Genomic DNA, 17,785 nt, shown 5'->3' with positions numbered 1-17,785 from the left:
CAGCTGAGCTATCACATTGCTATGACTGCATAATAAGCAACATATGGTAAGAGCATGATATCAGACACTGAGGGCTATATACCAGGCAGACGGCTCAAACATGCATCAAGGTTTGGACTTTGGAGGTCATCGGCCAATCCCACTGGAACGGTTTTCAGCTATAACAATGCTCAATGTTTTTTTTTTTCCCTCAGGAGTACACACACGCGCGCCTTTATCATACAAAATCATCCCTCGCATAAATAAGGCCCCAAGAAAACCAACAGAAAAAATCGCTATCGCTAACATATTGATCCAACAATGTACATATACTGTCACGACGATCGACACAGGTGCTTGCAGAGTTTGCATGCCTGACCAACCAACCGATGAGACTGCAGATGAGCTTTCCTCTGTCCCTACGCGATATCCAGCTTCTTTATCAGGCACAGACTCGTAGCAACCACCGTTTTCCTGATGGCTAGCTAGTCTTCCTGATTTCTCCACTTGAAAGGTTCTCCCTTCGGTGCATCCTTTGGAGTGTTGTTTCCACTGCTATCGCCAGGTTCACTTGCAGGTGTTTCCACTGATCTTGCTTGAGTTGGAGCTTTGCCACCCCGACGCTCCTGGGAACATTAGTAAAATGTTAGCAATCTAAGTCTGTGCAATTTGGAAAAATATCAGCATATTACTCTTATCATGATCGTTGAAATTTTTTGAAGAAAGAACAAGTTGGCGCATCTCTTGCAGGCTTTGAAGGCGAAGGCACACATAACTTACAGCAAAAACGACCAGGCATACCAGATTGATATCTAAACTCATATGCTATGAGAACAAATTAAAAAAAATGAAGAATGGAGGACAGCCCCCCAATTAACCTACAAAGGATTAATGAGAGCACAGTCCTCTAGCAAGTTGCCCCGTGAGAGTCATGGAATCGTGATAACAATAAGTGCAACCAATTTAGTACATATCATAAAGTAACCTGTACGGATACTTGACTATAACAAGTAAATAAAGGTGTTACCCAGCAAATCCAAATGTAAACAATGAGTGCAAACAAAGTGTTCATCATGGTGACCTTCTTGCTTCAGAATAGGTGGAAAATAAGATTTACGGGCAACAAAATCAATACAATATTAACATTACTAAAACAATGGGTACTCAAAAATAAGTTCAAAAATATGCACATGCCATCTTAACTTACATCTCTGTATGGGAAATCATCAACTTCAAGCATGTGAATGACATGCCCAATCTTCGGCCTCTTGCGAGCTTCAGGATCTACGCACCGCAGAGCCACTAGCAAAGCCTTCTTCAATGCCCTAGAAGTAGGCTTCTCAGTCATCTTTGGATCCAAAACCCCTTCAGAGTTTCTGTTGCTGACCATTGTCTTCAGCCACTCAACAAGATTAATCTGAAAAGATTGCTCCACAAAGTTCATATATGCACTTCTCAAGTTCATTATTCAGCGAATGCAAGGAGGTACCACCATTACTAACCTCCCCTGGCGGCCTGTTGTAATCAACAGGTACACGGCCAGATATTATTTCCATGATAAGAATTCCAAAACTATAGACATCGCTAGTTTCATTCAGCATGCCAGTGCCCGCATACTCTGGTGCAACATACCTGCAAGCGATAAAATAAAAAATAAGCCACCACATTCTTGCTTATCTTGCGTGATCCTGATCTTATAAGCAGTGTTGATGTCTAACCCAAATGTCCCCATGACCCTGGTTGTGACATAACTCCTCTCTGAACCCAAAAGTTTCGCTAGCCCAAAATCAGAAAGCTTTGCATTCCAATGCTTGTCAAGAAGAATATTGCTCGACTTGACATCACGGTGAACCACCTTTGGCTCAAGCCCCTCGTGCAAATACATTAACCTGCACAATTAGGTAAATTAATATAAGCAGACAGTGACAGCCAAAAGAAATATGGACCACGGTAAAAGTCAAAAGGTGCATACCCTTTTGCTGTTCCCAGAATAATCTTCATTCTTATATCCCATGTAAGAGGGCTCACAGGACCAACATCACCATGGAGCCATTGCTCCAAGTTTCCATTATTAACATACTCATACACAAGCATCCTGGAAAAGAACCATATACAATGAAATTTATGATAAAACTACAAACTCCTTGGTTTTACAATTTCACAATATATAAGCTAAAGCTATTGTCCATACAAGAAGATACCTTTGGTTGCCTTCAGCGCAGTATCCTAACAACCGCACAAGGTTCTTGTGTCGCACCCGTCCAATAGCTTCCACCTCAACCTTGAATTCCCGTTCCGCCTGCCCCCTGATAGAACATAGCATCAAAGTTTATCAAATTCAGCAGCACAAAAATCACTAATTCAAACACACATTTCATCATCTATGTTATATATATGGCAGACTACACTACTAAGCATGAACCCAACAAAACACGGCTTAGTTCGATATTTTCTATCAAAAAGTTCTTGTGAGTGTCACCATCTGAATTGTCACATCTCCATTGACAATTCGTATACATCTTGCTTAGACTATAATCAACATTTTGCAAAAGAAAGACGATAGCCAATCGAACACACAAGCTTATAAATACGGCTATGTATGCTTCAGTCCACAGGTAGCATCAGTACCTGTTGTTGAGCAAGTTCTTGACGGCGACCTGCACTCCGCCCTCGAGCACGCCGTGGTACACTATGCCGTAGCCGCCCTCGCCGATCACCTTCTCGTCGGCGAACATGCACGTGGCGTCCTCGAGCTCCTTGAGCGTGTACCAGTGGCCCCACCCGAGGTGCGACACCTCCGGGACCCCGGGTTCCCCACCACCGCCACGGCTCTCCCCGCTGGCGCCCCGAGACGACGGGCCCCCGCTCCGCTGGTGGTGCGGGGGCGGCGGCTGCTCCGGGAACGTGATGCGGTGCTCCTTCCCCGTCTCGATCTGGATGGAGTCCGGCGGCGGCGCCTGCAGCACCTGGGCGAGCGGCGCCTTGGCCGCCGGAGCGGCGGCGGGGGCCGCGGCGCCGCCGCGGGAGGGCACCTCCTGGATGTCCTTGGGGGGCTTGGCGGCGGGGTGCTTGGGCTGGGCATTGGGCACGACGACGGGGAGCTGGAGGACGGGGGCGGCACGGCGGCGGCGGCGGCGGCGGGAGGCGAGGAGGCAGAGCAGGGAGAGGAGGACGAGGAGGAGCACGAATGCGGCACCGACACCGATGCCGACGAGCTCCCAGAGGTGGAGGCCGAACACGAGCGTGCCCTGGGACAGCTCAGAGTCCGACATGGGCGCCGCGCCGCGCTGCTCTGTGCTCAGCTCCCCGGCTGCTCAAGCTGCCGAAACGAAGTGGCGGATCTCCCTCCCAAGAACCCCCCCGCCCAGCAGAATTGGGCGCTAGTATACTAAAGAATAAAGAAATTTCCCAAGAAAAAAACCGCCAAGAACTGGGGTTTTGCAGGGAATTGTGCGCGCGAAGCCGGATTCATGCGGGGAACAACCAGAGTGGCCAAAGAATCTCTGGATTTCTGCAGGAGGGTGCAGTGGGAAAGGTATGACTTTGCGGGGAGGGAGGGGATTTAGGACAGGATGGAGTGACGAAAAAGGTGGATTTGGAGGTTGATTGGGCCCGAAAAGGTTGGATTTGCGGGCAATGTGGGGGCTGAGACTCGCTGGATTATTTTGCGGGGCGTGAGCATTAGGAGCGAGCGACGAGCGAAGCGTGGTTAATTTAGCTACTAGTAGCTCTGATGCAAGCTAGCATGGATTTTTGGCGTGGAGGTGGAGGAGGACGGTGGTGGTGGTGGTGGTGGTGAGGTGTGTGGCTGGCCCCGGGTGGTTGGTGGCGATCATTAGAGGCCAATCACAGTCCAAATCAACAAGAAATGCACGCACAAGGAAGCATGGACAGTACAAAAGTGACTGCTCAGAGTGAGAGTGAGAGTGTAGTGACTAGTGAGTAGTACGTACGATAGAGAGAAGGGGAGAGACGAGTGCGGGGAGAGTGGAGAACAGCACGGGGAGGAGTGGACTGCAGGACCAGTGGAGGAGAGAGTGACAGCCTGACAGGCTGTTTGCATAATTGTACAGAAATTAGCGACTATTAGAATTGGGAGGGGGAGATAGAGAAGTCAATACCGGATCACCTAAACAAATGCACAACAGGGGATATTTTTGAGGTCGCAAACGCAACGCAAACAGTTCTCGGTTTCAGACGCGAGCGGATCGAGTGGAGTCATGAGGTGGCATTCCAACTTGCACACCCCGTTTTCAGATTCAAACGTGGGAATCTCAGGACCGGATGATTCCTGTTCGACTGCACTGCTGCTGCTGCAGCAGCGACCACAGCCGACAGCCCACAATCGCTTTTGCTACCATGGGAGAAAATGAAAAAATGGCAGCCGCTTTTTCTACTCTCACAAACTAATAAACTATTATAATAAATAAAAACAGCGGTAACAGCAGCTCAACAGTATGATTAAGGGGTGTTTAGTTCTTTTTTTTCCAAAAAAATTTGGGTTTTGGAGCTTGTGGTGGGTCCACTAGGACTATGAAGCCATGCTTAGGCTGTCTTAGACTCATTTGGGAACCCAAACCTAAAATGGGTCTCCAACACAATACCTATAGCCTCCAACAGAGTACCTATAGAAGACCCATTTTGGGTATCAGAAGAGACATAACCCAAATTTGGGTATCCTCTCTCCTCGAGACCCATTTGCAGAGAGTGTTGTCTTTTAGGTCTTGTTGTTGGAGAAGACTAAAAATAGGTATGGAACCTTTTACCTGTAGCGCTACCCAAAGGACAAATGGATCTTGTATTTTGGGTGATTTTATGGTTCTATTTGATCCACTAGAGCTTCAAATTAATTAAGGTTAGTCACCAATATTTTCCTCTAAAAAATAGAGTTTTCAACTCGCCAAAAAGTATTTGAGAGAAATAAATAAGATCGTCTCCAATAATTTTGATAATTTACTCCTAAAATATAGAATACAATTTTACATCAGAAATTCTATATATATTATTTGTCACGTTGCAGAAGTCATCAATAATAGATACATAATAGTAAACAAACAAGAGATTTTCCTAATAAAAAATAAGCGATATTTCAATATGAGTGTAATTAGAGTGAGTACCAAGAACTCTAATATTTACGTGGTTTTTGCATGATGAACGATAGCTAAAATGTATGTTGCCACATCTCTAGTCTAAGGAGCGACAGTGGGCAGTGGCAGCCTGGGAGCAGCTAGAGGGGAGGCTCTGGTGGTGGGCAATCGACCACTCGTTGCCCCTAAGGGCACTCACAATGCAAGACTCTATCATAGAGTTCAAGACAATTAATTACATATTATTTATAGTATTTTGCTGATGTGGCAACATATTTATTGAAGAAAGAGGTAGAAAAAATAAGACACCAAGTCTTATTTAGACTCCAAGTCTATATTGTTCGAGGTAATAAATAACTTTAGGCCTTGTTTAATTCCAAAATATTTTGTAAAATTGACACTGTAGCTATTTCGTTTGTATTTGATAAATATTATCCAATTATAAACTAACTAGACTCAAAAGATTCATCTCGTCAATTTCGACCAAACTGTGCAATTAGTTTTTATTTTTGTCTATATTTAATACTTTATGCATGTGTCTAAAGATTCGATATGACGGAGAATCTGAAAAATTTTGTAAAATTTTTTGGAAACTAAACAAGGCCTTAGTCTCTATGATAGAGTCTGCATTATAAGTGCCCTAATCGTCTCACAAGGAGGTAACGCGCGGCGGGGGGTCATGTGAGTCCGCGGGTTTTAGTAACAAAAACTATATACCAAACCCATATTTAAATGCTGAAATGACCTATATCTTTGAAGATACAAATGTCAGCGTGGTCTACTTCATAATTGTTATAGAAGCTAGGGGTAACCTCGTGCGTTTCCGAAGAAAAATTTTCTTTGCTGTCGTAGTATTTTGTGTACCGAGAAGCCAGCACGGACCTAGCAAAACGTACTACGTACTACACGGTTGGAAGCTGTTGTCGCGGCGACGCCGTCGTTTCGGTTGCCAACCGCGACAACACCTCAGCCACGTGATTCTCGTCCTCCAGGAAGCGCAAGGTGCAAATTAAATCGAGAAGAGTAATCATATGAATCGACGTGCTTAAATTTGTTTTTTTACGAGTGATTTTTTAAAAACTGTTTGTCAATCATACGAATTTTATTATAGAGGATGATCAGCAACCATGTCACACATCCACCTTAAGTGCATTATGGCGATACATCTCTCGCAGCTGGTTCTCTCGATCCATCGAACATGTGCTGTTTCGTGGAAATAAGCAAACAAGAATAACAAGTTTCTAGGTGAGTCAGAAATTAAACAGACTCAGGGAACTAAAGATTAAACGTTATTGCTTCATTGTTGGGCATCTCCAAGAGTGCGGAAAATTGCAGACAAAAACAGATTTGGAGGGTTTCTAGGGTGGGGATACCTTACAACTAGAGATGAAAACGGATCGGATAAAGATGGATATCATCAATATCATATTTTGTTTCATATTTTTAGTCGAATTCGGATTCGAATACAGATAATGTCAACCATGTCGGATAAAATTCGATTAGATGTCGACATTATGAATATACGATTTAAGTATTCGAATACGGATACGGTATCAGACTATGTTACACGGATACTCCAAGGGGTTTGACGTATCCGTATCCGATACTCATCGGATACGCAGATACAGATACTCAGATACACCATTTTAGTGGGTTTTCTTTTAAGAAAGTGTGTATCCGCGTATCCGGTACGTATTGTATCGGATACTCGTACCCGTACTCGTGTAACGTAGGTATCAGATGTTGAATATTTAAACTCGGATACGAACAGATCTAAACTCATCTAAACGAATTTGGTCTTAAATACAGTTGGAAAATATCCGTACCGTTTCCCTCACTACTTGCAACAAAAGACTAAAACCACTCAACGAGCACCATATCACCTCTTTGTGCTCCTCTGTTTGTCCAAAGGCAAATTACAGACGCCCTGGTTGCCGCTGGCTACATCTACTGGCCTCTAGCTTCCAGCAGTGTGTTGCTGTGCTCCAAATGGCCGCTAGCTGCCTCCTATCGGTGGCCAGGTGACCGGAGAGGTTCCGCACAAGCATCTCCAAGAGTTTGCTATTTTTAGCTTGCTAAATTGTGATGTTTGGCAACTCCGTAAAAAAAATAGCAAGTGAATAGAGTATCTCCAAGAGTTTGCCAATTTAGACTTATCAAACCACAAAAAATAGGCCCAGCAGTATAACCGTCGGGAGGCTTTCGTGATTGCTGGTCGCGGGGAGATTGCGGCGGCGTGGAGACAGGGCGCCTTCGTGAGATCAAGGCTGCGTGAGTCTCCCTCCTTCGTGAGATCAACCAGCGTCAGTCCCTCCATCGTTACATCAAGGCAGCAGGGTGCGTGACTCCCTCGCACAGGTAATTCACGAACCTCCTATCCGATAATTTTTTTTTGGTTTTTTGTTCATACAACTTCGAAAGACTGCTGATGTAGACAGTAATTCCTCAGGAATCATGCCTAGGAAGAGATCTCTTTTCCAAAAACAATTGGATGATTCATCATCCGATGACGATTGTTCTATAATATTATCGACTGCTCAAATTTTACAAATCGCTAGCAAGGAAAAAGGGCCACATGGTGGATCTGTCAAAGGTCACAAAGTTATTTACCGTGATAGAGAAGCCGGCCATGAAAGGATGTATCAAGATTATTTGGCTGAGAATCCAACATATGGGTCCGAATTATTCCGTAGAAGGTTGTTCATATTAATTTTTAGATAAAATTGTTATATTTGATCTCATATTTATTTGTGTAAATATTTTGGTTATTTTGGTTCAGGTACCGGATGTCTAGAAATCTTTTCTTACACATAATGAGTGATGTAGAAGACCACGATGACTACTTTGTGCAGAAAAGGAATGCAGCTAATGTTTTTGGCTTGAGTTGCTTCCAAAAAGTCACTGCGGCAATGCGTATGCTGACTTATGGAACAGCTGCTGATGCGGCAGATGAGTATGCTCGTATTGGTGAAAGTACAACACTAGAGAGCCTGCGTCACTTCGTTCGTGCAGCTGTTGAGCTGTATGAAGATGAATACCTCAGACAACCCAATGAGACGGACACAGCACGATTACTTGCTATGGGTGAGATTTTGGTTGGCCCGGTGGAGGGGATCTTTGCTAGCAACCAACCATGCTTCACAAACAAGTTCGTCTTCTTCGACATTAAAATTTTTGGACGTCTTCGTTCCTTGATTTCCACGACTAGCAACAACTTCGATATCTGGACTAATCTGAGTTTCCTGAGGAGTCAATAGAATGACCAGGTCGTCTAAACCAGCAACATTGTTGCCAGCTCCCTGCAGAAGAATGTCCGACAGGAAATCATCTCCTCCCTAATCCATCGCAATGAGTCTGAAAAAATAATGATCATTCAGAATTCATACGATCAATTCTAGTTAAAGTATACGGAAGTATATAAAAAAATAAAAACGGACAACATAGCTAGAAGACTGTCTTCTCAAGAACTAGCAACATGAAATTTTAAACCCCACTGGACTGGGAGAAAACACTCTTGTTGATACATCAGCTGAACATCAAAACGACAGTGGACCTAATCGGAAAAACCAGGCTGCCGATGATCGTCACATATGGAGACGGGAATCCAGAAAAAATCATCCCAGAACCGGTGCATAGATTGCAGAGAACGAGTCCACGAACCCGAGAGGAGGCCCCTGCCGTGGCCACAGATTGCAGAAGATTGCAGAGAAGGAGTCCACGAACCGGGGCGTACCTAGGTTTTCCGACGATCCCACGAACAGGGCGATCTTCCGGACCTCGATCAGCAGTATACCGGCGATCTTCGATTTGGAACTCACCGGCCACGAACCGGGGCGTAGCTAGGTTTTCTGGCGGCGACTTCCCACGGAACGCACGAACGAAACGGACTCACACCGCGCGAGGCCGCACGTGATTTGGCGACGTTCTCCGCCGCGCGGAAACCTGGACGCGCGGAGAAAACTTTTGGCAAGTTAAGGATTTTGGCAACTGTGAATAGCAAATTGTTGGAGAACGTTTTTTGAAACTTTTGCCAAATTTTGTAGTATACCAAGTGGAATAGCAAACTCTTGGAGATACTCTAACACGATAGATTTTGGGCACCCAAAATAGAGCGCACCTGGAGGAATTACTTTACCTAATACACTTTTGAACTATCGAAAACTATAATATTTTGCCTTTTTTTTTACTTTCTTGGATATGTTAAGGGTCTGTTTGAAGCATATATGAATTTCATATGAGCCAGTTCAATTTCGTAGGAAAAAAATGTAGGAATAGAAAATTTTTCCCCCATGTTTCAAATAGGACCTAAAAGTTATTTGGACTGGCTAATGAGAAATGGAGTGCTCAGATCTGTATCTGAGCCTAAAAACCGTAGGTAACATGAATTTGTCAGAAAATAGCATTCTGATGCTTAACCGTAGACCTACCTCTCACAAGTCTCCATCGTTGCAAGCTCTGCATTCATGAAAACGTGTGCCCCCTTCCGTGGAAATCAGCAGGCCTAGTCACCCTTTTGGCAGGAATTGCGCATAAAAGAACAAACAACCACGCATGCCACCACAAGATCCAAAAGCAACTAACCGATCTGTTACATGTGCTGTCATAACGCAACGGTAGTTTAGAAAAACAGAAATGCTAAACACCACTAGAAAAAATAATCAGCCAAAAAGTGCTGCTGTGTTAATGCCAGGGCAGTTGGCGAGCGCATCACCAATTCCTGCTTGCTTTACTCTACTGACTGCAGCATTTGGACTCATCCCCTTATCAAGAAAACGAAGAGAGAAAAAAGTTAGACTCATCCCAAATTCTCAATTCCCACCCCACGGCATTCCCAGTCCTTGCGTAACACAACACCCGAGAACAGGGAACGGTGACAGCAGCAATTCAAGCCTGCTAGCGCGGCAACCAGCAGCTTTGCTCTGGTGCCTGCTCTCTTGGATCCAACACCTGCAAATGTGTACGTACACTGCAGAGGACAAACACGGCAGGATCTGGTAACATTTTTGGCTATTAATCTTCCCATCGACTCCAAATGATGTACTATTCTGTTCCTTCCATGATGATGTGTATATAGTATCCCACCAATCAAGGGATGTATAAATTAGACGAGTTGATTAACCTGCTTCTACTATACCGGTAACTCGAGATGGAAAAAATCTGGGGAGCAAAATCCTACGGCATGGGCCATGAGCTTGTGCAGAAGAGCTCTAATTCTTTTCGATGAATTGCTGCTGTATCAAAGATGACCCAAAACTTCTTTTATGCGACCATCATCTACTGCAGTTCACCTACTGGCGCCTCATTCAGCCATAGGCAGTGGATGAAATCGTACAGCTTTGCGCTTACACTCACCTGCCCATATTGAGGAGTTAGTGATACTTCCGGTTATGACATGTCATTATATCAAGATGAGGACACACAAAGACGAGATGCAAAGAAACAAACCTTGTACGGTGTTGGATTTAGTCGCCGGATGTGATCCGGACGCAGCTTTTCAAGCTGCTGCATGCAGCGGCTTCTGATCTTCTCCAATGAGGGGAGCTCTGCTCTAGGTTTATCTGCAGGGAAACACAGTACTCATGTCACTAACACATAACAAGACAGAGGCCAGGAGCCAGGACACTAAAGTCTACAGATTTGCGTCCTTAGCTGTGGCTCTGGTGATTGTCAACAGTAGGATATGAACAGAACAGAGCACTGGAAATATGGGACGCGTAAATTAATTTAGTCTATCAAATTATGTTCAGAAAGAAATTTAAGCCTGTCATGCTACTCCTTTCTATTTTAAGATTCCTCTGCTTAAAATATGTAGTGCAAAACGAGATCGATAAATCCTTCTGATTTCTGAAGGCAATCCAATGCTGATGCTGGTTACTCCCATTTTCAGTAACTACTTTTGAAAATTCAGGCATGGGTGTGTGACCGCTAACAAAATTCTCGCTAAAGAGTTAAAAGGTCCATACCTGATGTCCCAGGCCAATAGCACTGTAGAAGCTCCTCAACATGCTGGGGGACAACATATGCTCTCTTTGATTCAATGAATGGATGGCGGCAGAGGATTCTTTCTCCTGCCTGCAATATTTTAACAATATGAAATCCAGTTTAAACATTAGAGGTTACTGCAGATGGAAATGTCCAAGACAAGATACAGAGTATGATAGCTGTGCTGCATAACACATATAGGAAGCAACATGATGAAAACAAGTACTAGCTCAGCTTATATCCCATTCTAAGATATGTTCTAAAATTCTGTAGTGTGATACTTGGGAACCTTGTGCTAAATATAAAGCCCAGATGTCAACAAGAAGATAACAGAGGTGCATTGTTACCTTAGGTGATGGTTCACTTTCACGAATCATGATATCTACCAGTGGGTAGCCTTCTTTCCCATACAGTCTAAAGCATCGTTTTTTGCACGGAATGGAAACCTGAAACATATTATCACACCATCAACCAATATACATAAAACAAAGCAGATAATTCTAACACACAAATACTGGACATACTTTTGCCACGTCCTCAGAAAGCTTAATACGAGGTCTATTATTTATCTCAACTAGCTTAAAGACACAGCCAAGAGCAGCTTGGGAATAACACGTCACAAGGTAAGTTCCAATTCCAAAGGCATCAACCTCATGACCCTGCAAAATTAATGGAGATCTTAAATTATATCTGCAATTGGCCGGATGAATAAATCTACAAAAGAACAAGCATACATGTCAGATAAAATTGGAACCACAGCTGCCATAATACAAAAGGTAAAATAGTCCTTGACAAATTGTAAACAAGGCCCCGTTTAGTTGCGTCTGTTAAAGTTTACCGTCCGTCACATCAAATGTTTGGACACATGCATGGAGTACTAAATATAGACTATTTACAAAACTAAAAACACAGCTAGAGAGTAATTTGCGATACGAATCTTCTGAGCCTAATTAGTCCATAATTGGACACTAAGGGCCTGTTTGGTTCCCCTTGCTAAATTTTAGCTGTTAAAATTATTTTAGCTACTCTTGGGTGACTAATGGAACTAAACTATTTTAGCTCCTTTTAGTCAATGTGTTTGGAACTTTAGCTACTAAAGTGACTAAAGTTTAGGTAGCTAAAATTTAGCAAGGGGAATCAAACATGGCCTAATTGTCAAATAAAACGAAAATGCTATAGTACCTGTTAAACTTTAACAGCCCCAACCAAACACTTTATTACCTGTTTGTTGAGGGCATCAATTGTTTCCTCATTCAGGTCGTTGCTAGCAGTAATGACCATCTTTGCAAAACCAGGTACATTAAATTCCTTCTCTACTGCATGAAACACTTTTCGTGCTTCAATGGACAAATAGGCCAGATCACCAGAATCTAATCTAATACCAGATGCCTTGTACCTACAAAAGAATATATGATTACGCAAAATGCTTATGTTTAAAGATTGAGCACAAGATTGGGGAATTTCCTATCTCAGTTGTAAATTGTAAGCATGGTAGTTATAAATTTAAACCATCCTAAAGTATATGCTATTGGTGTGACCTTTTTTTAATAACTTTAGCTTCATTTGTGTTCTCATGAATTTGTTTCTTTGAGTACACAATGAATTTCCATGTGAAGATAAGCTCGTATCGTATCTAATAGGGGTGGTCAAACACACAGGTATTGAGTGCCAAAGGACATTTGGCATACCCTAAGTCATGAAGTGCTAGAGCCACTGCACAGAAATTCGGAATACCACTTCGCATAACCTGAAAGGTAGAGAAGAGGGTGAGTATGGCTTATGGACGGTAATTGTTACACAACATATATACATGAATGAGTAGGAATTGACTATGCCTTCTGAATAAATGCCAGGTAATGATAATAGTGAAAACACATTCTGTTCTGGAATTGTGCAATCACCAATCAGTCTACCCTCAGTCCAAAAAAGTCCATACATGTCTATGCATAAAGTTGTTTTGGCAGTAAAACAAAAATCATGATTTCTTAATATCCGAACAGAAAGAAGGAGCATTCAGAAAGAAAACAGAAAATTATAGAAGTCAGCAATGACAAAGGGAGGTTTTCAGACCTACTCACAACCTCAAGAAAAGAGAGTTGACCCTACACATTCAGACATGAATTGAAGTACAAACAACAAGAGAAAAGCTTGAAGCTCGAACAAACTAACAACTCACGTCATATGTGTCCACAAGAGCAAGGAAGTTGCTTGGAAAAGCCAATGCATAGGATGCAAATGCAGCCAGCTCACTTTTATTTGTATCACCAAATACACCACCTAATGAATCGGCTGTCTGAAATCAACCAAAAAAGTAACATAAGAATACCATGATAATTAAAACCAACATAACAAGTTTCTGGAATCATACCTGAATCTTTTGAAGCCACTCTTGCACTAAACTAACAAAATCCTGGCAAACTCTTGAGCCATCTTTGCTCCTGAGGGCCTTGTCTGGTATCTCATCAAGGCTCTGAAAGGGTGGAAAGTATATTACTAAATCATGAAACAAGCAAAATGTGATAACTGGCACAAAGAAAAATACTCTCAAAATAGACATCTAAGCATGAACATTCAAGGGACAGCCTATTAATGCAATGATATGCAGCTCTCCTGCGCGTTCGAGGGAAAATTTTGAAAGGAACAGTACCAACTGTTGTGCACACTGCACAGAAATGATATGAAAAGGAGGAACGATAAATTGATAATCCATATATTCCACACATCAGACTAAAAGAACATAACAAGAAAAAACTAGCATGGTTGAAAAGAGAAGAAATGAAACACATTACCCAGAATCCTGTAACACTGTAGCAACAGTGGGGCTAGCAACCAATGCAGTGAAGAACAAAGGTTTTGTTTGACCAATGAAACTACAGTATGCAGACATAATGCTCTCCAACGACGAAAGTAACTGCATCTGTGTAAACTTTCATTCATTCATAGCAGGAAGGATACTTTACTGACCATATATGAGCTAACAAAAGCATGAGAATGTGTTCCACGAAGTGGTATGCCAAACAGATGTCCAGCCAAAACATTACTGCAAAAAAAAAGATTGAACAAAAGGTAAACACATTTAACATTTTTGGGGGCAAATATTTTTTATCGTAAGGGATAAAAAGGCAACTATGCAAGCATAACTGAAAATATACTTCTTCAAGCATTATTATAAAGAGAAAGGATCATAAATATGCTGGATTTTAGTTATAAACTGTAAATGCAAAATAATCCACCTGGTTGCGTCAAAACCTCCCATAAAACAATATTTTGAGGCACTTATTGCTCCATCTGGTCCCTGCAGTAATAAATCCACAGCAATATTTAACATAGAAATACTAATGTTTTACAATTGACAGTTGAAAAGGGATGGATAATTCAATATCACACCTGTGCTCGTCTTAAACCAAATTCTAACAGAACCTTTGACTTTCCAGCAACATGACGATGACGTGCAGCATTAGTAGTTACCAAAGAGGCATAATTGATAAGATTTACAAATGGAGTCTCAAGAAGTTGAACCACCTGATGGTGTAATAACAAATGGTAAGTTATAAGATGCATTTCAAAATCTGGTCAATGCTCATATGGCAAACATGTATTAGCACAACAATTGGTGATGTCTTTGTACTTACAGCAACTGGACCTTCAACTCTCATTAAGGGAACTTTTGGAAAAACTACTGATCCCTCAGGAATGGAGTACACCTCTACATCCGAGCAGTCAACTTCCCTGAGATAATCGAAGAACGCACCCTAGGAATTGTAGTTGACAACTTGACATCAGAAAATGAACATTTAGCAGGAAACAACCAAACAAGGAGTGTTTATAAAAGTTAGGTGAAAAACGAAAGATCCAAGGCACAGCACGTGCATTTAAAATTACTCCCGCTTAATTCCTCCGTTTGAAGTAGCCAATACTTTCTAGTTCATGCTAATTGGTCTTGGTGACTAAAAGGCATGATTTTCAGCAAACCCAGCAACCTATCTCAGAATCATGGGAAGAAAGAGACTACTCATGTATGGATGAGATGATACCTCACAGATTGGCATGACTGATTGCAGGAAAGAAATGTCATCTTCTGTGAACTTAAAATTCGCAATAAATTTGATGCACTCCTCAAGGCCAGCAAAAACAGTGAACTCCCCACCAAATGGATTTTTCCTAAAGTATAGGTCAAACCTGTCAAAGGAAAATGATTCAAATCAGAATTAAGTTGACAAAGCTGTTAGCTGTAATACATCATTTCCCAACTTGGCTTAATTGAATTATACCATGGCCTACCATTAACTTGCCACAATGCCACTTGCATTAAATTTTCCCTAAAATTGTAATAAAAATTATTTTAAGATTGGCCGCACTTTATTTGGAGACAAGTGGAGGCATTCTCTGGTGCAATCTAGGGAGCTGCTGAGATAATAAAACATTGCTTTTTCAGAAGCCGACAAATATCCATATGAAAACTTAAGGGTATAATGCATACAAGCAGGTTCTATCCATATGAAACTTAAGGGTATGGAGCCACATATGACGATTGATAAAGGCAAAGCAATTGGTTCGAAATCCCCTAGTTAAGAACTATGACTACCTTCCAAGACATAGAGAAGATCAAACATAGTTCCTTGTTTAGCTCAACATCCATCAATAGGTTATGCACTGTCTTGCTGTACTAGCAATATATAAAACAGCCTATGTAGTAGTTTCAAGGTACCTTCCCAGAATATTCCTTGAATGACACAGTTATAGCTTTTTTTTTTCTGTACAACACTCCCCTGTTCCTGAACTAGCAGCAACACACATATGATGATATCACTTTGTTTCTTCTCTAAAGAAAAAGAGTTTTCCGCTACTAAAATATGCAACTGTTTTAAGTCAAAGTCACTTTCTTGCATTTGCTTGTGATTGTACACATTTCAAACCTTGATGACCAAAGCAATTTTTAAATATAAAATCCAAAGATAATTGATTGACTTATTTGTTTACTCAAGCAGTAAATGTCATTCATCTGTTGTCTTCATTCAAATGTCCACGTACCCTCTGAATTACATCACGATCAAGAAAAAAAAACTACTCATGTGTCAATGTCATGTGCAAATTGTGAAAACTATCCAAGGCATACAATTAGAAAAGTAGGGAAAAAAGTTTTGGCTCCTAAATCCAACTTAGGAGAATATACCTCTAACAAGAGCACGATAATCCCAAATGAATGCATCGTCCACTCCAAAGTCCAAACAAATAAAACACAGATAAATACCAACATCGACAAGGAGCAATTAAAATTGCACAATGTAAAGGGCTTAGTGGAGAAATACAAAGTTGAGTGATGAAAATGAAAGTCCGGTTTGAACACAGAACAGCACAGATCAAAATACTAAAGGTGACATCCCACTTGTTCATATTTTACATAGGCAACATTGTATTAGCAAAAAGTAATCCATATTGACATACAGCAAATGTACTAACACAGAAACATAAAAGATGAACAGTAGATATCGAGACGAAGAGACGCTTGAAATATCACTGCTGCAACAAGAGATAACTACACACGAAAATGGTTCCCAAAGGCAGAGCAAAACCAGAGCACCGAGTCGAAAATAGATAAAGTGCTCTGAACAATCAATGATCCACGAGGTAGAGAACACTGCCGTAACAAACAACGGTGAGGAAGTAATAAGAGGGAAAAATTCAGCAATATCAAACAACCGATCGTATGAGAACAAACGCTACCAGCACATTAATCAGAACCGCAAAAACGATAGCACCACATTAGCAACAGAAAAGCAACAAGGGAATTGCAGCAGTGAGGGGCCGAACTCCAATACATACATGGCCCTGAAAGCCCCATCCCTCAAAACCTAACCCGGCACGGATAAGCCGTCCCGCCCACCACGCTCGCGCCAGATCACGAGCTCCCGATCCAACCCAATCCAACCGGCACCGCCGAACAAGTCACACCAACGAAGCGGGACGGGACAGGGGTGAGAGGGCGCTCACACGGCTCGGTCGGCGTGCTTCCCGGCCTTCCAGTACGCGTAGGCCATGGAGAACTGGTACTGATCGGTGAGCAGCGCCGTCGCCATGGGGTTGGTGGGCGCGCCCACGGGCGCCGCCACCCCCGCGAGGGAGCCGTTACCGTTGCCGTTGGCGTGGGCGCTCGCGGGCGGCGCCGATGTCGCCGCCATCCTGGCTTCCCCTCCTGGGAAAGCTTCTGGAAGAGTGGAAGGTGGCCCTCCGCCTAGGGTTCGCTTGCTGGCTGGAGGGGGCGGGAGAGGCTGCTGCGGGAGGGGGGCGGGAGGAGGCGGGAGGAAGACAACTGGAGACCGGAAGGAGGCGGAGGCGGAGGAGGCGGAGAAGGCAGGGAGCGGAATGGAATTTGGGAGCTCGGCCGGGAGCCCGGCGGTATTTATATGTTGGAATATTAGTTTGCAGACTTGTAGGCGTGCACCAGGGGGAAACATGCAAATTACACCGATACCCCTGTAGGTTGTTGGTCGTCAACTCGTCACCACAGGGTAGGTGTTTGAATGTTAAAAAAGGTACAGTCATGAATTGATGTTTGATCTTGACATCCGTTCATTTGGCATTCATGCTTGCATTCTATGAGTCATTGCCAAATTGGTTCTTATTTGATGCGCCTGTTCTCTCTACGTCGACATGTATATCACGTGTTTCCTTCATTTTGCTATAGCAAAACGAAGAAAACACGCGATATATATCTCGACGTAGTTGAGAGCATTTTT

General features: G+C 42.7%; 3 protein-coding genes across 3 annotated transcripts; 1 reads left to right on the top strand and 2 right to left on the bottom strand.

Annotated features, from left to right (window-relative positions):
* On the bottom strand, nucleotides 92-3,940 carry LOC8074000 (probable serine/threonine-protein kinase At1g01540). Its single transcript, XM_021463429.1, has 7 exons — nucleotides 2,608-3,940; nucleotides 2,181-2,285; nucleotides 1,952-2,074; nucleotides 1,698-1,868; nucleotides 1,482-1,611; nucleotides 1,187-1,396; nucleotides 92-605 (listed from the first exon to the last, which is right to left on the bottom strand). The coding sequence occupies exons 1-7, from the start codon at nucleotides 3,249-3,251 to the stop codon at nucleotides 465-467; spliced, it is 1,524 nt and encodes a 507-aa protein (XP_021319104.1). The 5' UTR covers nucleotides 3,252-3,940; the 3' UTR covers nucleotides 92-464.
* On the top strand, nucleotides 6,887-8,342 carry LOC110436390. Its single transcript, XM_021463424.1, has 3 exons — nucleotides 6,887-7,424; nucleotides 7,516-7,762; nucleotides 7,846-8,342. Exons 2-3 carry the CDS (start codon nucleotides 7,521-7,523, stop codon nucleotides 8,321-8,323), a joined length of 720 nt encoding a protein of 239 aa, XP_021319099.1. The 5' UTR covers nucleotides 6,887-7,424; nucleotides 7,516-7,520; the 3' UTR covers nucleotides 8,324-8,342.
* LOC8077610 (nicotinate phosphoribosyltransferase 2) lies at nucleotides 9,619-17,413 on the bottom strand. The gene is made up of 15 exons (XM_002446443.2): nucleotides 17,040-17,413; nucleotides 15,083-15,227; nucleotides 14,681-14,800; nucleotides 14,436-14,570; nucleotides 14,282-14,343; nucleotides 14,013-14,088; nucleotides 13,417-13,518; nucleotides 13,225-13,341; nucleotides 12,737-12,795; nucleotides 12,270-12,444; nucleotides 11,573-11,707; nucleotides 11,396-11,494; nucleotides 11,030-11,138; nucleotides 10,512-10,624; nucleotides 9,619-10,418 (listed from the first exon to the last, which is right to left on the bottom strand). Exons 1-15 carry the CDS (start codon nucleotides 17,225-17,227, stop codon nucleotides 10,341-10,343), a joined length of 1,713 nt encoding a protein of 570 aa, XP_002446488.2. The 5' UTR covers nucleotides 17,228-17,413; the 3' UTR covers nucleotides 9,619-10,340.

Source organism: Sorghum bicolor, chromosome 6 (genome assembly GCF_000003195.3).
Source record: "Sorghum bicolor cultivar BTx623 chromosome 6, Sorghum_bicolor_NCBIv3, whole genome shotgun sequence".
NCBI classification, from domain to species: domain Eukaryota; kingdom Viridiplantae; phylum Streptophyta; class Magnoliopsida; order Poales; family Poaceae; genus Sorghum; species Sorghum bicolor.
This window is presented reverse-complemented; position numbering and strand designations above follow the sequence as displayed.

What these genes read in the sequence shown, in the direction of transcription:
- LOC8074000 (XM_021463429.1), bottom strand. Translation starts at nt 3,251, where the DNA reads ATGTCGGACTCTGAGCTGTCCCAGGGCACGCTCGTGTTCGGCCTCCAC. An exon ending in AGGGTCATGGGGACATTTGG is followed by an intron (nt 1,612 to 1,697) that starts GTTAGACATCAA and finishes TATCGCTTGCAG; the next exon opens with GTATGTTGCACCAGAGTATG. An exon ending in ACAACAGGCCGCCAGGGGAG is followed by an intron (nt 1,397 to 1,481) that starts GTTAGTAATGGT and finishes CAATCTTTTCAG; the next exon opens with ATTAATCTTGTTGAGTGGCT.
- LOC110436390 (XM_021463424.1), top strand. Translation starts at nt 7,521, where the DNA reads ATGCCTAGGAAGAGATCTCTTTTCCAAAAACAATTGGATGATTCATCA. An exon ending in TCCGAATTATTCCGTAGAAG is followed by an intron (nt 7,763 to 7,845) that starts GTTGTTCATATT and finishes ATTTTGGTTCAG; the next exon opens with GTACCGGATGTCTAGAAATC.
- LOC8077610 (XM_002446443.2), bottom strand. Translation starts at nt 17,227, where the DNA reads ATGGCGGCGACATCGGCGCCGCCCGCGAGCGCCCACGCCAACGGCAAC. An exon ending in GAGTTGAAGGTCCAGTTGCT is followed by an intron (nt 14,571 to 14,680) that starts GTAAGTACAAAG and finishes TTACACCATCAG; the next exon opens with GTGGTTCAACTTCTTGAGAC. An exon ending in TAAATCCAACACCGTACAAG is followed by an intron (nt 10,419 to 10,511) that starts GTTTGTTTCTTT and finishes CAATATGGGCAG; the next exon opens with GTGAGTGTAAGCGCAAAGCT.